The 27,401-nt window shown below is 40.2% G+C and overlaps 1 protein-coding gene across 1 annotated transcript in view; it reads right to left on the bottom strand.

Moving 5' to 3' along the window:
• LOC115156903 (double-stranded RNA-specific editase B2-like) overlaps positions 1-18,075 on the bottom strand; it is a 34,657-nt gene extending 16,582 nt beyond the window's left edge. The window contains exon 1 of the mRNA XM_029704700.1: positions 17,826-18,075. Coding sequence (XP_029560560.1) covers positions 17,826-17,928 — 103 coding nt within the window. The 5' untranslated portion in view covers positions 17,929-18,075. The remainder of the gene's footprint in view (positions 1-17,825) is intronic.
• Positions 18,076-27,401: the final 9,326 nt, after the last annotated feature.

Below are 27,401 nucleotides of genomic sequence, written 5' to 3'. Positions count from 1 at the left end.
TGGAAGAGGGTTGGATATAGATTCATATAATGTACATACAGTGCATTCGGTAAGTATTCAGACCCCTTGACTTTTTCCACATTTTGTTATGTTACACGCTTATTCTAAAATTGATTGAATCTACACACAAAACCCATTATGACAAAGCAAAAACAGATTTTTTGAAATTTTAGCAAATTTATAAAAACAGTGGCCTTCATCATTCTTAAATGGAAGAAGCTTGGAACTACCAAGACTCTTCCTAGAGCTGGCCACCTGGCCAAACTGAGCAATCGGGCAAGAAGGCCTTGGTCAGGGAGGTGACCAAGAACCCGATGGTCACTCTGACAGAGCTCCAGAGTTCCTATGTGGAGATGGGAGAACCTTCCAGAAGGACAACCATCTCTGCAGCACTCCACCAATCAGGCCTTTATGGCAGAGTGGCCAGACGGAAGCCACTCCTCAGTAAAAGGCACATGACAGCCCACTGGTCTGATGAAACCAAGATTGAACTCTTTGGCCTGAATGCCAAGCATCACGTTTGGAGGAAACCTGGAATCATTCTTACGATGAACATCGTGGTGGCAGCATCATGCTGTGGGGATGTTTTTCAGCGGGAGGGACTGGGTGACTAGTCACAATCGAGGGAAAGATGAATGGCGCAAAGTACAAGCTTGTACTTGTAGCGTCATACCAAAGAAGACTTGAGGCTGTACTTGCTGCCAAAGGTCCTTCAACAAAGTACTGAGTAAAGGGTCTGAATACTTATATAAATGTGATATTTCATTTTTTTATATATACATTTGCAAAAATTAGTTTTTGCTTTGTCATTATGGGGTATTGAGTGTAGATTGCTGAGGGAAAAAAAGCAATTTAATCCATTTATAATAAGGCTGTAATGTAACAAAATGTGGAAAAAGTCAAGGGGTCTGAATACTTTCCGAATGCACTATATCTGCATTCCCAGTCGTGAAATACATAGATTAGGGCCTTATGAATTTATTTAAATTGACTGATTTCCTTACATGAACTGTAACTTCACAACTGTAACATCTTGAAATTGTTGCATGTTGGGTTTATATTTTTATTCAGTGTATGAAATACCTGTACTGTATATTATTTATATTCAACTCTATATATTCCGAGCCCAACTATTACTTCCAGAAAAGAAAAAAAAATGGACTGAAGTTAACACTTTCATGGTAACAATGCAAATCTGATGAGTAAAGCTGAAAGTCGATTAGATTTCTGCTGGCTGAAGGGATGGAGAGAAAACAAACACAGAGAGGGAATGCTTAGAAAACTGGAGTAATTGAAAGGTGTGGCTGATAAGACCAGAATATTCTACACAGGGGCGGCATCCTTTTAATGGAATCCATTAAAAGAAATCTGCCAATCTGACTAGTTTTATGTAACCTAGTTGTCTCCTAGTTGTTTACAGATTGTATGGACAGCCAGGCAGTTTGTTCTTTTGTTTTAACAATGATTTTCTGCTAATAGACAAAGAGCTGTCAATCAGTTCACACTTCTTTTGAGCAGATGTGTTATTTTTTCCAGATAGAAGGAAGAATAACATGCTGATGGCAATTGCGAGTCACCTTAGTGACCAATAATTCAAAGTAATTAACTTTCATGCTTCCATTGCACTTAAAACCAGAAGGCGGTAAAAAAGAAGAGGACCATTAGCTAGTTACCGTGGTCCACTGTGCATACATTGTATGTATGTATTATATACAGTGTACATGTAATATATTGATCTGTAGGATAATAATGAATCCGAATGTTCTCAAATGATTTGAACTGCTTCTGATCTAGAGGAATAGCGTTGAGACTATTGTCACTACCGTCAGCTAGAAACTATCCAAGTAGTTCAGCATTGCTCTTGCCCTTGAAGAAAGACAGTACGCATTAGAGAAAAATCACACCACTTTTTATTAATTATGCTTAGCAAATGAGATTATGCATAGCTGTCAGGCCTCACACATTGGATGGGAAGCGGGTGCTTTTCACTTTCCTTGCCATGCCTAATTTCATTATTCTATTAAACATGCTTCATTAACAATGACGGAATTAACCAATTTGCCTCTGGAGTTTTAAAAGAGTCACACAGGAATATGATGATGTGATATCAGATTTTACCCTTAGCATGTCATGTACATAATGTGATTCTCCATGTCTAATAGGCTTGGGTTCGGGGTAGCTGTGATCGTGTGATATTAAATGATAAAAAGTGTCAACATTGCACTACAATAAGAGCAAATAGTGACATTTCATTAGGTTGAGAAGGCAATGCATGGGAGAGAGAAAGTATGTCAACTCAGCCTAATAGTTAACTATAACTAGGGGACTGACTCACTGTAATAGGGGATCCTGTCTCAAGATATCTGAGGTAGTGGTATTTGACAGGTGGAGGAAAGCTGCAATTATCAATTGATATGTCTCTACTTCAAGATGGTGAGAGACGTTATTTACCTTCCAGATTACAGTGTCTTAAGAGGTATTGTATTACGCAGAAAGGAAATGTTTCATTTGAAATATGTCTGTATTTGCCTTGCATTTACTCGACTGTATTTAACAGCATTAAGCTTAAACTCTTACAGAAAGCTTATACAGTTGTTTCCTGTGAGGGTATAGTCAGATTAACCTGAATTAAAGCTAAAGGCCCATTCTAATGAACATCTCGCTAATGCACATGTAATCCACCCAGAATGGGGATGAACTAAATACCTAGGCAACTGTCGGCCTGTAATATTCCTGCTTGTCAAGTCTTCAATACTAACCCTTAGATACACAAGTGTTCTATCTAGCATCTCTGGCTTTCAAACTGATCAACTGAGGCTTGTTATGAGTAAGCATTCTCTTCTATCAAGTCAGTTAATACTTAAGGAGTTCAGAGAAAGAGAGAGATATTAAATCTAGCTAAGCAACTACGGCGGGGTGGTAGGGTTCGGGGAAAATAATAAAGATGTTTTTAAATATATGGGGGATTGGAAATGATGCTAACAATTACATTGTTAGAACCCACAATCTATTTGCAATATTAAAGCTAATCTACCCCCTAAAAAATCTAATAATAATAAAATTTAAAAAAGCAGCTGCGTGACAAAATACAGTCATTTGTTTTCGTTTCCAGAGTAAATTGCACCATTAGCTGGAAGAATGCGGGCCAGCAAAGAGCAGGAAAGAGCTTCCCGTGCCGTTCCAGTTTAAAAGCCTTATAATTACATCGTTTGGTTACCATCTCATTCTTTCTGCATTTTATATACTCAAATATCCAAGGGAACTGCAAAGTGTAAAGTCACAGTAAAGTACAGTGCTTTCAGAAAGTATTCACACCCCTTGACTTTTTCCACATTTTGTTGTGTTACAGCCTGAATTTAAAATGGATAAAATGTAGATGTTGTGTTCCTGGCCTACACACAATACCCTATAATGTCAAAGCGGAATTATGTTTTTAGAAATGTTTAGAATTCATTAAAAATGAAAAGCTGAAATGTCTTATTCAACCCCTTTGATTTGGCAAGCCTAAATATGTTAAGGAGTAAAAATGTGCTTAACAAGTCACATAATAAGTTGCATGAACTCACTCTGTGTGAAATAATAGTGTTTAACATTCTCGAATGACTACTTCATCTCTGTACCCCACACATACAATTATCTGTAAGGTCCCTCAGTCGAGCACTGAATTTCAAACACAGATTCAACCACAAAGACCTGGGAGGTTTTCCAATGCCTCATAAAGAGGGTCACCTATTGGTAGATGGGTAAAAAATAAAAATCTGACATTTAATATCCCTTTAAGCATGGTGAAGTTACGAATGGCACCCTATATATTTCACTACTAGTACACTACATAGGGAATAGGGTGCCACTTGGGACACATCTCCAGACTTCCAGTGCTGCTCGGTGGGGGTGAGGCAGCAGATACATCTCAGTGAAATTGGTGTCTCTGGGTTCAGGGGCCAAAACCCAAGCACATTACACAGTGCTGCACCAGTAATGTGTTAAACGTCACTGTGGGACTACAGGGAATCTCCTGAGGATAGGACCCTGGATGAATAATGGACAATAGTCCAAAAATAAAGTATTTTATAAAAATCTATTTCAGTTTAAAAATAAAATATTTATGTTTTATTGTCACATACACCGGATAGGTTCAGTTAAATGTGTTGTTTTACAGGTCCAGCCATAGTGGTACGGCGCCACTGGAGCAAAGTGCCCTACTCAAAGGCACACCAACAGATTCTTCCAAACGGAAACCTCTAAACTACCTGCCGTCTGAAGGAAAATCCTCTATAGTACTGGTGAATATAATAGTTTATGATTGCATCACTGTCTTATGTTATGCACAGTAGGCTACTACCCACACTATGAAAGCACCTTCCTATCATTACCTACTTCAGTGTATACACACTTCATTGCCAGTTTGAGTACAGACAAATATGTACACAGGGTGTTTTATCCCTTTTCTGCCTCACTTCTTACAAAGCAATACAAATAATTGAAACAGTTGTTTTCTTGAACCTGTAGACATCTATACCTACTGGTTGTCTTAATATTGCAATGTGGGAAGCCGAAAGATTCTCATTCAGTTCAGGCACATGGAGAGTAGGGAAGCCATGGTAACATCCCAAATGGCACCATATTGCCTATTTAGTGCACTACTTTATGGGCCCTGGTCAAAATTAGTACACTATAATGGGAATCTGGTGCCATTTGGGATGCACACGTTTTGTGGCTGAGTGATTAGTTGACTAACCTCTGCCAGTCCCTGGTTGCCAGTTCTGCTGGGGAGATAAGGATACTTCCTGGACCTCTTTTTCAGAGGTTGAGCAAGTACCATACCTCATTTAATCTCAAAGTGGACACTCCACCTTTTGGCCTAATGCATTGTTTAACAGGCTGACCAGAATAAATCCATTGAGGTTTTCCAAAAAGATTTCCAGGAAAACATTGGACTACTTTCTCATGATATGAAAAATGTACGTTGTCGTTAAGTAATCAATATCAGTGAAAAAAATATCTGTCATCAAATGTTAATTTACATGTTTTGATATGTCACTGGTGACTTCAAAACTGGTACCAGTCATGACATCAAAGACATACAGTGCGTTCGGGAAAGTTTTCAGACCCCTTGACCTTTTCCACAATTTGTTAGGTTACATACAGCCTTATTCTAAAATTGATTAAATTGTCTTTTTTCCTCTTCAATCTCCACACAATAACCCATAATGACAAAGCAAAAACAGGTTTTTAGAAATGTTGCCAATGCATAAAAAAAACGTAAATATCACAATTACATAAGTATTCAGAACCGTCACTCAGTACTTTGTTGAAGCACCATTGGCAGCGATTACAGCCTTGAGTCTTACTGGGTATGATGCTACAAGCTTCGCACACCTGTATTTGGGGAGTTTCTCCAAATCTTCTCTGCAGATCCTCTCAAGCTCTGTCAAGTTGGATGGGTGTGTCGCTACACAGCTATTTTCAGGTCTCTCCAGAGATGTTTGATCGGGATCAAGTCCAGGCTCTGGCTGGCCCACTCCAGGACATTCAGAAACTTGTCCCAAAGCCACTCCTGCCGTGTCTTGGCTGTGTGCTTAGGGTCGTTGTCCAGTTGGAAGGTGAACCTTCACCTCAGTTTGGTGCTGCCACCACCATGCTTCACCATAGGGATGGTGTCATGCTTCCTCCAGAAGGGACGCTTGGCATTCAGGCCAAAGAGTTCAATCTTGGTTTCATCAGACCAGAGAATCTTGTTTCTCATGGTCTGAGAGTCCTTTAGGTGCCTTTTGGAAAACTCAGAGCGGGCTGTCATGTGCCCACTAAGGAGTGGCTTCCGTCTTTGCTACACTTCCCCAGATATGTGTCTTGACACAATCCTGTCTCGGAGCTCTAAGGACAATTCCTTCGACCTCATGGCTTGATTTTTGCTCTTGTGGGACCTTATATAGACAGGTGTGTGCCTTTCCAAATCATGTCCAATCAATTGAATTTACCAAAGGTGGACTCCAGTCATGTTGTAGAAACATCTCAAGGATGATCAATGGAACAGGATGCACCTGAGCTCAATTTTGAGTCTCATAGCAAAGGGTCTGAATACTTATGTAAATAAGGTATTTCTGTTTTTTATTTTTAATAAATTAGTAAACATTTCTAAAAAACTGTTTTCACTTTTTCATTATGGGGTATTGTGTGTACATTGATGAGGAAATATTTTTATTTAATCCATTTTAGAATAGGGCTGTAACATAACAAAATGTGGAAAAAGTTAAGGGGTCTGAATACTTTCCGAATGCACCGTACAGACACATTACTTAATTTTGCGCAAACATCAAGACCACAAATATTTCTCCAGTTTAAAATGTGCATATTTGCATTGTTATCATCTTCGCAAAATGTGTATGATGAGGCAAACATTGTTTCAATATACATACATTCAATTTCCACAATTCAATCCATTTAGTGGATCAAATAAGCATCTCACATTTAATGGTAACAAATTGGTCATAATTTGTAGAATCCGCAAGCTCAGCAGGGCCAGGTTGGAGTCTGGCTGGGGGAAGGGGAAATGAGGCGAGAAATAAACCATGATGCGTCCCAAATGGTACCCTATTCCCTATTACAGTGCACTACCTTTGATCAGGTCACATAGGGGATGAAGAGGGGATGGTGGACAAAAGGGCCTGGTGGGTGAAAAACGTCAGTCACTACTAACACCACCAGTGTATTCTGTTCACCAAGGGGGAAATATCCACAGTGTTTGCAAAGATGGCGTTAGACTTTCCATTTTGAGCTGTGCACTTCACAGAAAATAGCGCTTGCAGTAGGGCTAAAGGTCCAGGAGTGTGCCCAAAATATTTTTGCTATTTTCACTGTGGGAATTATGAGTGCAATAGCAGTTGGTGGCGCGAAAGGGATGGGCTTTGATTAATACATAAATTATACACGTGAGGAGGGCCCTCACTGTCCAATCAACACGTTTCATGGCTTAATACTGCATGCAGTTATCTTAAGTTCTGTAGGTTATTGACGGCCTTTGCATTGTCTTCTCCAATTCGGCTGGGGGCACAATTCTCTTCCTAGTCCATTGTGGATTGATACAGTTTATTAAATAGCATAGGCTACAGTAATGAGTAATAGCAGCCGTTAAAAAAAACACATCCAGTGCTCAATATGTTTAGAGTGTTGAAGTCAATATTGTACACAGCTTCAAGGAGTATAGGCCCGTTTACGCATGGCACTTATCCTCAAATAAAAAACTAGGCTCCTGCCCCTGTGCTGCTTGTGTGAGAAACATATCGTTGATATGGCGTTATAGGACTGAATCATTTGTATATGTTTGGAGGTGCACGATACAAGCTGAATGGAGTAGCCTATGCACTGCAGGTAGGCCGACGTGAATTCTGAATAATGCAAAAGCATGAGCGACCATTTAGAAACCTGTAATGGATAGGCTACTTGGCTAATGGATGGTCAGGATAAGAAAGACAAAACAGACGCATTGCTGTTGAACCAGCTTTCATTATAGTAGGGTAAGGGTAGCCTATAAGGGCTTGTTTTTTAATCAAACTAAACAGAGAAAAAAGCAAACGATTATGTAAATGTTCTTAAATACGAGTGTCACTGGATCATCTCATCTCTTATTCCATGACGGGCATTTTACACACATCCAAACTAATTACAGGAGCTGGCTAAAATAATGTACAATAGCCTACATAAATAAAAAGGGGATTCTCCCAAACCTGATATTTTTGTGCATCAAGGCTGTATAGGCGGCCCTTCCCCTGTCAAAATCAATTCCATAACCAACCTCGCTACCATGGTCTTAAATATCCGCACCAACGCTGCCTGAAATTGGCACTTTGGCAAACGTTTTTAAGGAAGAACACACCTCCGATATTGCCACCCCTTCCACCTCAGCGCAAGCGAGCTCATATAAGACAGGTAAATGACAAATCCAGGTGCTAGGGTTTGAAAATAGGAGAGTGCCGACTTTAACACGCTAACCTTTACTGGATCGGTGTCCCTAAACCAGGATGTTTGTTGCTCAATATACGATAATGTGACTAGAAAATGCTGTATACAACAGTCAACTTTCTGGGACATAGCCATGTCTTATATGGGCAGAAAGCTTACATTCTTGTTAATCTAACGGCAGTATCCAATTTACAGTAGCTAATACAGAAGAAAAAATATATCATGCTATTGCTTGAGGATAGTGCACAACAGCAAAACACTTTTATCACGGCAACTGGTTTGATTCATTCAGTAATTACATTCTGTAATCTTGCTCTGATTTGTCATCCTGAGGGTCCCAGAGATAAAATGTAGCATAGTTTTGTTTGATAAAAAACATTTTTATATTCAAATGTAGGAACTGGGTTCTACAGTTTGACCCCACTGCTGTCTGGCTCAAAATATTGTGTAGTGAGGTAATTCTTCTCTGGATCAGTCTGAAACTTTGCACACACACTGCTGTCATCTTGTGGACAAAATCTAAATTGCACCTAGAATCCTATGTTAATGTATGGCCTTTCTCTTGCATTTCAAAGATGATGAAAGAAAAATGAAAATGTTTTTTGTATTATCTTTTACCAGATCTAATGTGTTATATTCTCCTACATTATTTTCACATTTCCACAAAGTTCAAAGTGTTTCCTTTCAAATGGTACCAAGAATATGCATATCCTTGCTTCAGGGCCTGAGCTACAAGCAGTTATATTTCGTTTTGTGATTTTAGGCGAAAATTGAAAAAAAGGGTCCAATCCTTAAGAACCCTGCAAACAAAATTGCAAACGAGCATGTGATCATTGCACTGGCTTATCGCCAGCCGAGAAAAATAGAGCCCGGTGTACCCGACCAAACTTCAAAACAACTTGGACCAATTTTGAAAGTTTTTCTCAATCCAGTTGGTCTTTTCCCATTGTAGTGAGGGTTTGAGATTTTTATCTCTATCGAACCAGAGAGAGGTGATGGAACAATCATAATTTAATTTACCTGTGAACCGCCTCTCTGAGGAAACCAGCACACCCATGTAACGCGGATGAAACTATGAAACGGACACAATTGGCTAGGCTTCTGTCTGCCAAAAGTCTGCATCTCTACTGAGAGAGTGACATCAAATGAAGATAGCAGGGGGGAAACAGCCTGTCATGTTAGGAGCCAAAGGGAGGTCTGTGGGCTTCATTTGATGCCACTTTTCCCAAACTCATTTTATATCTAATACATAATATACTACAAACTATTCATGTAGTTGTGATGTTTGGAGTTCACAAGCAGGTTGTTCCCATCAGCAGTGATCAGATAAACAGGAAGAGAACTTCATAATTATATTCTCAGAGAGGAGGAGCCATATTACCACACACATCAACAAAGGACTCTATTAAATCAGTTTGAACAGGTTGTTATGCAACAGACATTACACAATGAACATAATGAACCTTGAAAACCTCAGAGAGAAAAAAATGTCTTTCCAGTTTAGTGGGTACTTAAGAGAAAAATCAGGGGCTGTATGTATTAAGTATCTCAGCGTAGGAGTGCTGATCTAGGATCAGGTACCTCCTTGTCCATGAATCTTATTAAAAGGCTAAACTGATCCCAAATCAGCAGTCCTACTCTGAGACACTTCATACATAAGGCCCTGGATCTTCTTAAAAACAGCCCACCCATCTAATCTGCAGTCATATCTTTGAACTATAGATGACAATATCTCATAAACTTCACTCAACCAGAGGCTCAGAGCCAGTCAAGCAGTGAGATATCTGATATCTGAGCACACGCATCCTGTCCACTGTGATCACACGCATCCTGTCCACTGTGATCACACGCATCCTGTCCACTGTGATCACACGCATCCTGTCCACTGTGATCACACGCATCCTGTCCACTGTGATCACACGCATCCTGTCCACTGTGATCACACGCATCCTGTCCACTGTGGAGGAAAGTGGAAGCCTTCCACTTGACTCCCTTTAGCTTGGGTGATAGCCTTTAGCAGAGACATCTAATCAAATTACTCATACAGTACATCAAATCAAATAAACACAGACTAAAGCTGTTGAAAAACTAAACCCAAAGCTGACAATAAATACTTGGAACTGAATGATGAAAATATTTCCTAAAACATATGGTGATGTGAAATAAATTGCAATTGAGGATAATAACAATGGCATACTGTGGCACAAATCTGTGGCTCTCCGATGATACAACAGCTGTGAAAATGTCCCCATTTCAACTAGTAACACCATTGACTGCTTGTCTGCCTCTTCATCAAACCAAATACTATATTTCCTATAATCTATGTTGCCTTGTAGCAGAGTGAGTCTTCTGACAAATGGCAGCTTTTCAGTGGAATCAATGAACCGTTTTTCTTTTTGCAAAACAATAGCACTCTGTCAAATGATCTACTCACTGAACATATTGAAGATATTGTTCTGGGTTTCTTTACTACAGCTTATGGTTCATGAATACTACAACATTAAATACAATAAGAGTCATAGTTAGTTTCAGTTATCGTCTCTTGACAGTGTTGCTGTGCAGTGGACTATAATAATTGCAGCTTTATTATATTGGTGTCAATGTAGATTTAAAGTTGACTAGTTTCCCTGATGCATTAAATGAGATTAAAACATTCCCTAATGCTGATTCATAGACAGATCAGGCAGTCTGTCTGTCTGGCCATCAGTCTTTAAAAAAATGCAGTCTAGTTGACTGCTGTTATGTCTGGTTTCAATGCAACTTAACAACCAACAAAGCTAAATGCAGACCTGACGTTTCTACACTGCATTAATATAAGCCTTTTTCTTCCTGTCTGTCTAGACCTGAGGCACTCACTATACATGCTACAAATCTGTGAATAATGCCGAAGTAAAATTGCACGTTGACTTGCTCTAGCAATGGTTATATGTTTATTATACAAATGTAGGATCTTAATTTGATCACTCTTTTGCTGCTGAGAATTCTCCTGCACTGCTGGAAATGCAGATGAGCTTTGTAATTTACATACACTTACTGAAAACCCACACTAACACATGGTTATATTAACATTATTGCCCTTTCCATATAGCCTACATTTTGGCCAGCTAATAGCCTAACCACTGATCGCGCAACAATATGGACTAAACGTTCAAATCCTGTTGCTGCATGATTATTTTGCATTATAGGTCAAATTAAGATCTTACATCTGTAATGTAACTTTATATCAAAATAGCAATCAAATCAACAAATATGGATACAAATCATCATAATACGTTTTGTTGAAAACAACAGATGACAGAAATAGTCAACAACAGCTGTTGTTCCATGTTGTTTCATCATGTTAATCTGTCCTGAATAAAGGACAATATTGCACAACTTTCCCAAATAACCAATTACAATATACAGTACTGAAAAGTCCCCTAGTCTCTGCACAAGGTAAAGTACCAGTCATTCCAGGGTTATTCTTTATTTTTACTATTTTCTACATTGTAGAATAGTAGTGAAGACATCACAACTATGGAAAAACACATATGGAATCATGTAGCAACCACAAAGATGTTAAAACAAATAAAAATATAATTTATATTTCAGATTCTTCAACGAAACCACTTTTTGCCTTGATGACAGCTTTGCACATTCTTGGCATTCTCTCAACCAGCTTCATTTTTGGAATTTCTTTCCTTCTTAATGCATTTGAGCCAATCAGTTGTGTTTGGTAAATCAGTTGGTAAATCAGTTGTGACAAGATAGGGGAGGTATACAGAAGAGCCCTATTTGGTAAAAGACCAAGTCCATATTACGGCAAGAACAGCTCAAATAAGTTAAGAGAAACGACAGTCCATCATTACTTTAAGACATCAAGGTCAGTCAACGTGGAACATTTTAAGAACTTTGAAAGTTTCTTCAAGTGCAGTCGCAAAAACCATCAAGCGCTATGATGAAACTGGATCTCATGAGGACTGCCACAGGAAAGGAAGACCCAGAGTTACCTCTGCTGCAGAGGACAAGTTCATTAGAGTTACCAGCCTCAGATTGCAGCCCAAATAAATGTTTCACAGATTTCAAGTAACAGACACATCTAAACATCAACTGTTCAGAGGAGACTGCGTGAATCAGGCCTTCATGGTTGAATTCCTGCAAAGAAACCACTACTAAAGGACACCAATAAGAAGAAGATACTTGCTTGGGCCAAGAAACACGAGCAATGGACATACAGTTGAAGTCAGAAGTTTACATACACCTTAGCCAAATACATTTAAAGTCAGTTTTTCACAATTCCTGACATTTAATCCAGGTATAAATTCCCTGTCTAGGTCAGATAGGATCACCACTTTATTTTAAGAATGTGAAATGTCAGAATAATAGTAGAGATAATTATTTATTTCAGCTTTTATTTCTTTCATAACATTCCCAGTGGATCAGAAGTTTACATACACTCAATTAGTATTTGGTAGCATTGCCTTTAAATTGTTTAACTTGGGTCAAACGTTTCGGGTAGCCTTCCACAAGCTTCCCAAAATAAGATGGGTGAATTTTGGCCCATTCCTCCTGACAGAGCTGGTGTAACTGCGTCAGGTTGGTAGGCCTCCTTGCTCGCACACGCTTTTTCAGTTCTGCCCACAAATTTTAAATGGGACTGAGGTCAGGGCTTTTTGTCCTTAAGCCATTTTGCCACAACTTTGGAAGTATGCTTGGGGTCATTGTCCATTTGGAAGACCCATTTGCGACCAAGCTTTAACTTCCTGACTGATGTCTGACGATGCTGCTTCAATATATCCACATCATTTTCCTCCCTCATAATGCCATCTATTTTGTGAAGTGCACCAGTCCCTCCTGCAGCAAAGCACCCCCACAACATGATGCTGCCGCACCTGTGCTTCACGGTAGGGATGGTGTTCTTCGGCTTGCAAGCCTCCCCCTTTTTCCTCCAAACATAACGATGGTCATTATGGCCAAACAGTTCTATTTTTGTTTCATCAGACCAGAGGACATTTCTCCAAAAAGTATGATCTTTGCCCCATGTGCAGTTGCAAACCATAGTCTGGCTTTTTTTATGGCAGTTTTGGAGCAGTGGCTTCTTCCTTGCTGAGTGGCCTTTCAGGTTATGTTGATATAAGACTCATTTTACTGTGGATATAGATACTTTTGTACCTGTTTCCTCCAGAATCTTCACAAGGTCCTTTGCTGTTGTTCTGGGATTTGCACTTTTCGCACCAAAGTACGTTCAACTCTAGGAGACAGAACGCGTCTCCTTCTTGAGTGGTATGATGGCTGTGTGGTCCCATGGTATTTATACTTGCGTACTATTGTTTGTACAGATGAACGTGGTACCTTCAGGCGTTTGGAAATTGCTCCCAAGGATGAACCAGACTTGTGGGGGTCTACAATTCTTTTTCTGAGGTCTTGGCTGATTTTCTTTTGATTTTCCCATGATGTCAAGCAAAGAGGCACTGAGTTTGAAGGTAGGCCTTGAAATACATCCACAGGAACACCTCCAATTGACTCAAATGATGTCAATTAGCCATTTCAGAAGCTTCTAATGCCATGTCGTCATTTTCTGGAATTTTCCAAGCTGTTTAAAGGCACAGTCAACTTAGTGTATGTAAACTTCTGACCCACTGGAATTGTGAAATAATATGTCTGTAAACAATTGTTGGAAAAATTACTTGTATCATGCACAAAGTAGATGTCCTAATCGACTTGCCAAAACTATAGTTTGTTAACAAGAAATTTGTGGAGTGGTTGAAAAACGAGTTTAATGACTCCAACCTAACTGTATGTAAACATCCGACTTCAACTGTATGACTTGTGGAAATCTGTACTTTGGTCTGATGAGATTTTTGGTTCCAACAGCCGTGTCTTTGTGAAACACAGAGTAGTACCTGAATTCTGCTTACAAGCAAAACTAAAGCAGGAAGTACCAGTGACTCGCTCAATACGGAAGTGGTCAGATGGCGCGGATGATACGCTACAGGACTGTTTTGCTAGCACAGACTGGAATATGTTCCAGGATTCATCCAATGGCATTGATGAGTGTACCACCTCAGTCACCGGCTTCATTAATAAGTGCATCAACAACGTCATCCCTACAGGGACCGTACATATCCCAACCAGAAGCCATGGATTACAGGCAACATCCGTATCAAGCTAAAGCCTAGAGCTGCCGCTTTCAAGGAGCGGGACACTAATCCGGATGCCTGTAAGAAATCCCGCTATGCCCTCAGACGAACCATCAAACAAGCAAAGCGTCAATACAGGATTAAGATTGAATCCTGCTACACCGGCTCTGACACTCATCGGATGTGGCAGGCCTTGATAACTATTACGGACTACAAAGGGAAACCCAGACGCGAGATGCCCAGTGACGTGAGCCTACCAACGTGCTAAATGCCTTTTATGCTCGCTTCAAGGCAAGCAACACTGAAGCATGAGCAAGACCTTTAAACAGGTCAATATTCACAAAACCGCGGGGCCAGATGGATTACCAGGATGTGTACTCAAAGCATGCATGGACCATTGACAAGTGTTTTCACCGACATTTTCAACCTCTCCCTGACTGAGTCTGTAATACCTACATGTTTCAAGCAGACCATCATAGTCCCTGTGCCCAAGGAAGCGAAGGTAACCTGCTTAAATGATTACCGCCCTGTAACACTCACGTCGGTAGCCATGAAGTGTTTTGAAAAGGTGGTCATGGCTCACATCAACTGCATCCTCCCGGATACCCACTCCAATTCGCATACCACCCCAACAGATCCACAGATGATGCAATCTCAATCGCCCTCCACACTGCCCTTTCCCACTTGGACAAAAGGAACACCTATGTGAGTATGCTGTTCACTGACTACAGCTCAGCGTTCAACACCATAGTGCCCACGAAGCTCATCATTGAGCTTAGGACCCTGGGACTAAACATCTCCCTCTGCAACTGGATCCTGGACTTCCTGACGGGCCGCCCCCAGGTGGTAAGGGTAGGCAACAACACGTCTGCCACGCTGATCCTCAACACTGGGGCCCCCCAGGGGTGTGTACTTAGTCCCCTCCTGTACTCCCTGTTCACCCACGACTGCGTGGCCAAACACGACTCCAACACCATTATTAAGTTTGCTGATGACACAACAGTGGTAGGACTGATCACCGACAACGATGGGACAGCCTATAGGGAGAGAACTGGCAGTGTGGTGCCAGGACAACAACCTCTCCCTCAATGTGAGCAAGACAAAGGAGCTGATCATGGACTACAGGAAAAGGCAGCCAAACAGGCCCCCCCATTAACATCAATGGGGCTGTAGTGGAGCGGGCCGAGAGTTTCAAGTTCCTTGGTGTCCACATCACCAACGATCTATCATGGTCCAAACACACCAAGACAGTCGTGAGGAGGGCATGACAAAACCTTTCCCCGTCAGGAGACTGAAAAGATTTGGCATGGGTCCCCAGATCCTCAAAAAGTTATACAGCTGCACCATCGAGAGCATCCTGACGGGTTGCATCACCACCTGGTTTGGCAACTGCTTGGCATCTGACCGTAAGGCGCTACAGAGGGTAGTGCGTACAGCCCAGCACATCACTGGGGCCAACCTTCCTGTAATCCAGGACCTATATAATAGACAGTGTCAGAGGAAAGCCCATAAAATTGTCAGAGACTCCAGTCACCCAAGTCATAGACTGTTTTCTCTGCTACCGCACGGCAAGAGGTACCGGAACGCCAAGTCTAGGACTAAAAGGCCCTTTAACAGCTTCTACCCCCAAGCCATAAGACTGCTGAACAATTAATCAAATGGCCACCTGAATATTACATTATCCCCCCCATGTGTTTTGTACACTGCTGTTACTCGCTGTTTATTTTCTATCCATAGTCACTTCACCCCTACCTACATGTACAAATTACCTCTAACCTGTACCCCCGCACACTGACTCGGTACCGGTACCCCCTGTATATAGCCTCGTTATTGTTATGTTATTGTGTTACTTTTAAAAAAAATTTTACTTTGGTTTATTTGGTAAATATATTCTTAACTCTTCTTTAACTGCACTGTTGGTTAAGGGCTGTTGGTTAAGGTCTACACTTGTATTCGGCGCATGTGACAAATAAAGTTTGATTTGATTTGAGATAATCTCTGCATGTGTGGTTCCCACCGTGAAGCATGGAGGAGGAGGTGTGATGGTGCTTTGCTGGTGACACTGTCTGTGATTTATTTAGAATTCAAGGCACACTTAACCAGCATGGCTACCACAGCATTCTGCACCAATATGCCATCCCATCTGGTTTACATTTAGTGGAACTATAATTTGTTTTTCAACAGGACAATGACCCAAAACGCACCTCCAGGCTGTGTAAGGGCTATTTGACCAAGAAGGATAGTGATGGAGTGCTGCATCAGATGACCTGGCCGCCACAATCAACCCAATTGAGATGGTTTGGGATGAGTTGGACCGCAGAGTGAAGGAAAAGCAGCCAACAAGTGCTCAGCATATGTGGGAACTTCTTCAAGACTGTTGGAAAAGCATTCCTCATGAAGCTGGTTGAAGAATGCCAAGAGTGTGCAAAGATGTCATCGAGGCAAAGGGTGGCTACTTTGAAGAATCTCAAATCTAAAATATATTTGTTTAACACTTTTTTGGTTACTACATGATTCCATATATGTTATTTCATAGTTTTGATGTCTTAACTATTATTCTACAATGTGAAAAATAGTAAAAATAAAGAAAAAACCTTGAACCTTTGACTGGTACTGTATATGAGAAAATAACACATTTCCCATGAAAATGTTCAGTAATTCACCAAACATTATTGTCTTTAAAGAAAACTTTCATGATATCCAAGACTTGTTCCAGGTCATTTATTTGTCTCATCATTTGAATGTTTATATAGCCTACTCAAATGTTTACCACATCCCACATTCAGAAAATAATTATACAACTCTTCTGTCATTATATCAATTTAAAATAACCTTTTAGTTAAATCATTACAACAAACTTCCTCAATAGAAGGCCACTGATTATTTTGAAACCAAGTCTGCACTAAACATAGTGCACTAATGGGAATCGGCTAGCATTTCGGGCGCATGCAATGCATTCACTCCAGGTATCGTTATACACTCACATTGAGCAGCAAAAGGCCAATAGGTCATACATAGAATGGAAAAGGTTTAGGCACTTTGAATAAGCATAGGTTTTAATACAAAGCCCCTCATGAAATAATCTGCAGCATTTTCTGAGGATTAGTGTGTCAAGAACAATGGCAGTGCAGTGTAATCCTAAAATGTTGACCTGTTGCCAAGAGGACAATAGAAATTATTGTCAGGGCTTTCATGATAATGAGAGTGAATTTAAATAACAGGAGATAGAGGGGGAGAACTATCAAAATCCATTTAAATTATTGGTCAAAGCATTCCATTGATTGGAGTAAGCCTATTTTATAATGTCCTTACTAATCAATTCAGGACCAAAGGCACTTACAGTTCAATAATATGATAATCAAAATTCAACACAGTGCATTTTCTTTGTTGCCTCCAATATGAGGAATAAACAATTCTATCACTTCACTCCTTGTAGAAATGAGTTGAGCATGTGCTGCACAGGTACTTGGTTTTACAGTGTGGTATGATCCTATTTATAATAATGTAGGCTACATTTTATGACCACTGGCAAACCTTATACCTCCAGCATAAAGTAAAGATATTTTCCAATAACGATGCAGTGACAAAGTATTCCTGCGTTTATTTCAGGCTTTGTGATTTTATCTTACAAAGGAACCCTCAATGCAAACTTTATCATCTCAATGAAGGGTACATTCTGTGATCTTCTGTCCACATTTAACTCACGGCGACAACTCGTCATTTGACCACAACAAGTTGTCTACTGACCTTTTCTTGTCGACCTCCTCCTCTTTCTCCTTTTGAAGTGGCTTCTCAGCTCACAATCTGAAGTTCCCATAGTTCGGGTGCTGTTTCCAAGTACTGCAGCCATGAGGCACACGAAGACTCCTACGGTCTTCCTGGAATGCCTTCCCCTGGTTGATAACTGGTGAACTGAGAAGCAGAGACTATCCAAGTAAAGAGCAGGACTATTTCACTGGAGCGCCTTGGTGACCGTGTGTGAGGTTTACTGCGGGAATCTCCCTGCTGCTGTGTTTGGGTGCCACCTACATTCTTGCTGACAGCCTTTTTAGAAAGTGACATCATTTAGACTGGACAGGAAAACCACCACACGCCCCACGGGGGCTAACCGCTGTATGCTGTTCTTATGCAAAGTGATGCATGCTTTCTTCCCCGATTGAAAACCAACAACATGCAAAGACACCAACAGACAACAAATAATTTTACGCACAAGAAGGCAACACGTGTATGCTGTCTTTGGGAATGGAATGTGCGCAATTGTGCATGTCTTCCGGGGAGCGCAAATGTAGCCTATTGTCTTTATTTGCCTGAAATGTCAAAAGAGTCAAGACTGATTTATTTCTCTCACTACAATCAAGTGACCATCCATCTATTCAATTAACTCATGAAACGTAAGAAGGCAACTGTTTTCATTAGTAGTAGCCTAGTGTTTCAGCGTTTATAGCCCCTCTTCCAGTCAGATTCTTTATATGGAAACTCATATGGCAATCATATTTGCTTTTCTGCCTGAATGATCATGCATTCCAAACAGTCATTATCCTAATGGTAGAACATTTACCTGCTATCATTATCCGCAGCTTTGAAACCCACATCCATGAAGGTTGCTGAAGCAATGGCTTTTCAGTGGACGCATGTTAGAAGGCAGTTCACGCAATCCACAAACTCAGGTTATTTGTATCATAATACCTATTTTGCATAATCCTCCCAATAAATACCATTTCAACTTTACTTTTAATTAACAGGTGTTTAATCCCTGCCAGTCACATACCAGTATTGTCCTCAGAATGATCGTTATCATAAATAATATTCCAATTATGATTCCAAATGATGGCACACGTTGTACACAGGGATGTAACAATACCATATCAATATCTTGCTAATTGTGGCTGTCATATTTGTTTCAGTTCCAGCTGTATGGAGAGGAGAGATGCACGTTCAGGTTGTTTGGGTCCTTGAATTTCTAAGGTGGGGTTGATTTCAACTATAAGCCTCCTCGAGGGGATCAGTTTGATACTGTAACCTCCTCCTTTATCTACGATTCCAATGCCGATTCCAACACAATGCCGATTTGAACATTTAAACTGTTTTGATTCAAAATGAAAAAAATTTGAAATTCCAGCAATGTAACTGTTACCATTCAGTGGATCAACCTGCTGTTATGTTTGTGCATCCCTCCATTTTGTAAACATCTGTTTACCACTCACAGATCCTTAACTCCTAATGTGATCTTGAGAACCATCTCATGCAGCCCTTTTTCAAATGTTTTCTTTGGGCAATATCTAGAGGCATGCACACGCTTGAGCTATGACCTGTATCCCAATTGGAATCCCTTTTTCCTGCACTACTTTTGACCAGTGCCTATAGAGAATAGGGTCTCATTTAGGACACAGATATAGGCTACAGCTAAAATAATCCTCATGGGTGGGAGAAAACCCCACTGGGTTTAGCATTGACTATACTCATGCCTCTGTCACTCTGTGTCATTTGGAATAACTTTAGGATATAAGGATACATCCCGACTTTGGGATGGAAACGGAGGGACAGGGTTAGATGAAGCATGGTTCCCGTCCCAAATGGCACCCTATTCCTATATAGTGCACTATGTAGAAAATAGGGTTCCGTTTGGAATACAGCCAGTGATGTGACCTCTTTTCATCTCAGTTCAGGTTGAATTCAATATAAGATTTCAGCATTGTGTTGGCATAAGAGAAAATCCAAGTCCTCATTGTGTCTCATAAGGAACAGATAACACATGCTCCAGTCAGTGGCTGAGAGCCCAGGGGGCCAGCAGGGGGAATGAGCTGCTGCCTAAATGATCCTAACACAGGCCACTCAGATAGGATACAACATTTTGTATGAGCTCTCCTGAGGCCAAGCATTAGAGAAAACAGATCTGACCCTATTCCATTGGAAGTGTCTCTTCCTCCAAGACATGTGGAAAAATGTGTATTTTTAAAGTGATGTTTGACCATATAATGTTTGGCTCTCTATTCCCTCTTTGTTTTCGTCTATCAGATTTGGCATCAAATGGAAATGTGATAATGATTGTAACCCTTTCTATTTAGTTGAATGCAACATTTGGCAACAAACCAGGCTCTCACATTTTTCATATGTAACCTGCAACAGTTGTCAGCATCCAATTTTGACCTTGTCCCTCATATTTTGAATGGAGACGGGTGTCAGAGCATATCATGCTTGATTGAAAATTCCATACTAGGATCTTTCATTAAGACGTGAAATAAAGATAATATTATGGTTAGCTTGATTCGATTTCCTGAATATTTGGAAGGCATACCAAATGGCTAACTAAATATTTACTGGCAGTTTAAGTATAGTAGTGTGGGTATCATTTCATATCTCACAAACTCCTTACTGTATATCTGTCACTATCATTAACCCATGATGACATCAGCTGGAGACAGTTACCTAAGGGTTCTTGTTCTCCTACGGCATGATGTCTTTCATTTCAAGTGTTTTTACAAGAAATCATTTACAGCCATGTCTAAAACAATATATACAATTTATCGTTGATAGGTTTGGCCCTGAGTTTTTCCTGAGGAAAAACTCAGGTAAGGGTCTACATTTTGTTCAGTCCTTCATGCTCAGAGTAATAGTAGATTATTGTAGCAGAAGTGGACCTTAAATTGTCTGCTTTAGGCGAAACACCAACCAGATGTCAGCTGAATATAAATGTGCAGATTTAGGCATTTTGATCAACTTTACATATTCACTAGGAACCTACTTGAATTGGTCCAATAAGAAAAGCTTGTTTTCGTTTTTCCCATGCAAAATGTTTTGCTACACTGTTCACGAATGAATACAACCCTGGGTTTGGGATGATTAGAACATTGCATGTGACTCAAATTAAGCAGGTCAACTTTATGTTGATTATAGGACAAAGATCATATTTTAGATGTAACATTTCCAGCCAACTATCTACGTAAAGAGTGTACATAATTAATATCCAAAGCCTGGTGGCATTGACATGTCATCAAATTATAGACCAACTTTGAATCGTTGATAACCCAGGCTTATACGCACTGTGTGTAATAACCTAGAGATGAGGTTAGTGCATCACTGTCACTATAGCTGTCAGTAGAAAATAATCAAGTCATGGGTAACTGCAACTCAACATGGCTGCCAGACACAGGTGTTTTAACATAAAGGGGCGTATCAACGCAAGTGGGTGTAATAGAAAAGCTAATTGGGCAGATTTGTTGCCACCCAAGGCTGCAACTGTGAGAGCATTTTAGCTAAGCCTAACCCTTTACCTAACCTTAACCTCATTCTCCTAACTTGCTATGTTAATTCTCCTAACCTGCTACATAAACAAACCATCAGTCCCGACCAACCATCAGTATCACCACACAGGAACTGACCAATGAAACGTGTTAAAGGTCCAATGCAGCTGTTTTTATATCAATATCAAATCATTTCTGGGTTACACCCATCGCTGATGATCCACCCACTTTAAATCCAAATTACATTAATATTGATTTAATAATTTAAACCTAACCTGACCCATCACCTTATATATTATAATTTTTAAAAAATTACAACACAAATGGCTCGTAGCCTCCCACGCTTCCTTTCTGTCCCTATCACTAAAACTGAAACTAAATAATATAAAATGAAATGGAAATATCTGTTTACCAGAGGAGGCTGGAGGGAGGAGCATAGGAGGACGGGCTCATTGTAATGGCTGGAATGGAATAAATGGAACGGTATCAAACATATGGAAGCCACATGTTTGACTCTGTTCCACTTGTTTCATTACAGCCATTAAAATAAGCCCATCCCCCTATAGCTCCACCCACCAGCCTCCACTGCTGTATACAACTACAACTAAATAAAAACTAGTAAATAAGGTCTGAAAACTAACCTCAAATAAAAATCGAAAAACAATCGATTATAAAAACACAAAACTTTAATACCCTTAAAACTTCTTATGGATGGTGGCAGTATTGAGTTGCTTGGATGACTGATGTGCCCAGAGTAAACTGCCTGCTACTCACTCCCAGAAACCAAGATATGCATAGTATTAGTAGATTTGGATAGAAAACACTCTGAAGTTTCTAAAACTGTTTGAATGATGTCTGTGAGTATAACAGAACTCATATGGCAGGCAAAACCTGAGAAAAAATCCAACCAGGAAGTGACTTGTAGTTTTTCTATCTAATCCCTATTCAAACTACAGTGTCTGTGGGGTCATATTGCACTTCCTAAGGCTTCCACTAGATGTCAACAGTCTTTAGAACCTTGTTTTATGCTTCTACTGTTGCTGGGCAGAGAATAGGAGCTGTCTAAACCGGTGGACCAGTGAGTTGTTTACTGCGCACTCACGAAGGCGCACCGCTCCTTCTTTTTCCTCTGTAATGAATACGCTATTGTCCGGTTGGAATATTATCGAAGATTTAAGTTAAAAACACCCTAAGGATTGATTGTAAACATCGTTTGACATGTTTCTACGAACGGTAATGGAACTATTTGACTTTTTGTCTCTGGTTTACGCTCGCGCGTTATGCCTTTGGATTAGTGATCTGAACGCGCAAACAAAACGGAGGTATTTGGACATAAATATGGAGTTTTTCGAACAAAAATAACATTTCTTGTGGAAGTTGGAGTCCTGGGAGTGCATTCCGACGAAGATCAGCAAAGATAAGTAAAGATTTATAATACTAATTCTGAGTTTAGTTGACTCCAGAACTTGGCGGGTAACTGTATAGCTTGCTTTGATGGCTGAGCTCTGTACTCAGAATATTGAAAAATGTGCTTTCGCCGTAAAGCTATTTTAAAATCTGACACAGCGGTTGCATTAAGGAAAAGTGTATCTATAATTCTTTCAATAACTTTTGTAAATTTTATCAACGTTTATGATGAGTATTTTTGTAAATTCATGTGCTCATTCACCTGAGGTTTTGGAGGGAATACATTTTCTGAACATCACGCGCCAATGTAAAATGGGGTTTATGGATATAAATATGAACTTTATCGAACAAAACATACATGTATTCTGTAACATTGAGTCCTGGGAGTGTCATCTGATATGATCATCAAAGGTTAGTGATTAATTTTAGCTGTATTTCTGGTTTTTGTGACACCTCTCCTTGCTTGGAAAATGGCTGTGTGTTTTTTCTTGTTTAGGCGCTGTCCTAACATAATCTGTTATGCTTTCGCCGTAAAGCCTTTTTGAAATCGGACACTGTGGTTGGATTAAGGAGAATCTTATCTTTAAAAGGGTCTATAATTCTTGTATGTTTGAGAAATGTTAATTATGAGATTTTTGTTGTTTTGAATATGCCACCCTGCACTTTCACTGGCTGTCGTCATATCGATCCCGCTAACTGGATCAAGCCATAGCAATGTTCTGTAATGGTGGCCTGGCCACCAAAACAACATAAAATGTAAAATGTGCTTATATCCATTGCAGGTTCTTGTGCCACCTATTACGAGATTGTGAGGTGGGAAGTAGCGGTGTGTGGGTAAAATCACTGGGCAAGCCAGAAAAAAAAGCAATATTACAACCTATGTGTTGTGATATAATTGCGTTGTTTTCTTTATAACCTGTTAGTTCATATACCTTGCGACTGTGATATATATATATAGGCCTAAAGGCCAAGACTATAAGAAAACACAGTGGCAGAATACATTTAACTATGCCTTTGTTTCATCACAAAACTGGAGAGCAACCTCTGTCCAGTGAAGTCCACAAAACATATTGCATGTAACAAACAGTTACATGACCTACAGCATGGTCAAGCAAGTTAATGATTCTGACATTTTCAGACTACTAAACAACTATTGATTTAGAACCACAGAGAGTTACCACAGGTCGCAAAGAAAACAGAAGCTGCCTCCACTATTCCAGCACCATTTCAACTTCAAAATGTCAACATCATCAAATCACCCATGCTTAGTCTAATACAGTGACAACTAAAGATACCAACAACAATTTAGTAGAATCAATTTAAGCTAAATATGATGTGGATGTCCATGGTTCTGATTTCTGTGTGTGTGTGTGTGTGCAGAAAAAACATGTTGACTCACCCTACTTGTAGATAATGCCATCCTCCTCTCTCTCATGTTATCGAAACAGTCTAACTCTCTGTCATACAGTACACGCTTTTATTTTTTGTTGTCCTAGGCTACCTGGCTACAATGCTTGCTCGCTAGCCAAACTTCCTTTCATGGGCAACGTTAGCTAGTTAACAATCGCCTGCTACATCAACCTAAATATTGAGCATCTATCCTCTCAGGCCAGGGGCACAATATATGAATTAATGGTTGGATCAGAATCACTATTATAATCATTGGCCAGTATGGAGAATTAAGTAAAACCCAAATCCCATCTCCATCCATGGCTAATTTAGGAAAGGGACAATTTTAGCTAGCTAGCTAGCCACCGGAGGACAACAACACAAGGAGAAGCAACAATTCAAGTTGTTTCTGTCAATGACATATGCTCTCAATGCGATTTGATAGGAGTGATGCCAAATCCAAACTGGCTTCTGCTCACTCAGTTTACCTCAACCCTGATTGGCTATTATTTTATACTTTTTTTTAATGGAGGCCAAATGCTCGCTGGCTTCCCTTGCATTCAATTCTATGGGTGGCAACAATGTCATACTCTTTTGGACCAGACAGCATCAGATTAATGGCCTACACATACAGACAGAGGGGCGCTGTTTCGCTGGCGCGAATTCTTTCTCTGGTGAGATATATTCAGCCTCTTGCGAACTGAAGGAAAATTCTGAAACACAGAGAGACTAAATAGGAATATTTTTGGGGGAAGCCTGGCTCCCTTGGCATCCATGAATACACGCCACTGGAGGCGGGCATACCTCTCAGGTTTACCTGAGAACATAGTGGACACAATCTTGGAGAAACATGCGAAGAAGGGTCGCCAGATGAGAAAGCGGTTAAGCCTTTTTGTAAAAGTTGTTTCTGTGTAACAATAGGTTAATTACTCCTGTATTAGTTCTGGTCCTTGGAATACAAAGTGCATGCATGGCTCTATTACATGTTTCAAGTTATATATTTGAGTCTAGAAGAGTAGAATAAAACAGACATTGAATTCCATCCACCTGGTCTAGAGTGGCTGCTATAGCCCTATTAGTTCCATTAATCACCTGGTCTAGAGTGGCTGCTATAGCCCCATTAGTTCCATTAATCACCTGGTCTAGAGTGGCTGCTATAGCCCCATTAGTTCCATTAATCACCTGGTCTAGAGTGTCTGCTATAGCCCCATTAGTTCCATTAATCACCTGGTCTAGAGTGGCTGCTATAGCCCCATTAGTTCCATTAATCACCTGGTCTAGAGTGGCTGCTATAGCCCTATTAGTTCCATTAATCACCTGGTCTAGAGTGGCTGCTATAGCCCCATTAGTTCCATTAATCACCTGGTCTAGAGTGGCTGCTATAGCCCCATTAGTTCCATTAATCACCTGGTCTAGAGTGGCTGCTATAGCCCCATTAGTTCCATTAATCACCTGGTCTAGAGTGTCTGCTATAGCCCCATTAGTTCCATTAATCACCTGGTCTAGAGTGTCTGCTATAGCCCCATTAGTTCCATTAATCACCTGGTCTAGAGTGTCTGCTATAGCCCCATTAGTTCCATTAATCACCTGGTCTAGAGTGTCTGCTATAGCCCCATTAGTTCCATTAATCACCTGGTCTAGAGTGGCTGCTATAGCCCCATTAGTTCCATTAATCACCTGGTATAGAGTGGCTGTTATAGCCCCATTAGTTCCATTAATCACCTGGTCTAGAGTGTCTGCTATAGCCCCATTAGTTCCATTAATCACCTGGTCTAGAGTGGCTGCTATAGCCCCATTAGTTCCATTAATCACCTGGTCTAGAGTGTCTGCTATAGCCCCATTAGTTCCATTAATCACCTGGTCTAGAGTGGCTGCTATAGCCCCATTAGTTCCATTAATCACCTGGTATAGAATGGCTGTTATAGCCCCATTAGTTCCATTAATCACCTGGTCTAGAGTGGCTGCTATAGCCCCATTAGTTCCATTAATCACCTGGTATAGAGTGGCTGTTATAGCCCTGTAGTTGCATTAATATCTCTCAATCTGTATTTTATATGGCTTTAAAGGGGGAATTACCAGTTTAATATCTCTCAATCTGTATTTTATATGGCTTTAAAGGGGGAATCAGCAGTTGTTACATCCATTTTAGACTTCTAAATGAATTATATGTATCCACTGATTCTTGAAAAATATAACTTATAAATGCCTCATGAGCTTAGTTCAACTGTCGTACCCCATCAGAACCCTAAATATAAGCTTGTTTTACTCCAATGTTTGTAAACAATGTAAATGTAAACAAACATTATATAGCCACACAACATGGTTAAAACTATAATTGTATTATCACGGATGGTCAGTCCTTGTATCCATAGCTCTGTCTCAATGAATTTGAGAGCGGTTACATTTCTCCAGCACCATCAGCTTTTTACTGAAATGGTCGGGGAGTGCACTTTGTTGTTTCTATTGCTGATTGCCGCTTTAAAGTAAAGTTCAGACTTTATATGAATTATATGAATATGCATGACTTGAGACTGATGCATTTGTTTACTGGGTTCTAATGTTTTCTTTGTTTTTCTACATCTAGATGAACGGTCGAGAGTGCATGCAGAGGATGAGAGAGACATTTGCACAAGAGTTAATGCGGACCCGATGAGTGATGAGGAGGATGGCCTGCAAACCTAGATCCCATGGACCCCTCAACCCTCACCACAGTAACCCAATGGAGGCTGGCCCTTATCCAAGCTGGATGACTCCTGTCAGTACTGTGCTTGATTATTCTGAACACTTTTGTTGATCTTTGAATTTTGAATAGGCTCATTCATATTGAGGTATACCCCCCCCCCTTTAACCCATGTAAGCAGGTAAACACCACATTTGAAATTCGAAGATTAATGAAAGGGTTTTCAGAAGAATAAAGCAGAGTACAGGCAGTAGTCATCCAGTTTGGCCCAGGGCTAGCCTCCATCGGGCTTACTTCAGCTTCAGACCCCGCTTAGCCTAATTGCAGATACTATTACTTACTTTCTCCTGCTCTACTGACATGAATTGTCATCCTTCAAGAAGTGAATTTCTGTGTTTAATTCCATTAATTGTCATCCTTCAAGAAGTTAATTTCTGTGTTTCATTCCATTAATTGTCATCTTTCAAGAAGTGCGTTTCTGTGTTTAATTCAAGGAACTAAGAATTGTTTAAGTATAGCGATGTCATGAGGTGCTGGAAAAACCTTGATAGTGGTGCTTGAATTTTATTTCTGAAAAGGTGTAGGAACCCCAATGTGTGATGTTAA

Source organism: Salmo trutta, chromosome 21 (genome assembly GCF_901001165.1).
Source record: "Salmo trutta chromosome 21, fSalTru1.1, whole genome shotgun sequence".
Classification (NCBI taxonomy): Eukaryota; Metazoa; Chordata; class Actinopteri; order Salmoniformes; family Salmonidae; genus Salmo; species Salmo trutta.
The sequence above is the reverse complement of the archived record's forward strand: the minus strand, read 5'-3'. Positions and strand labels throughout refer to the sequence as shown.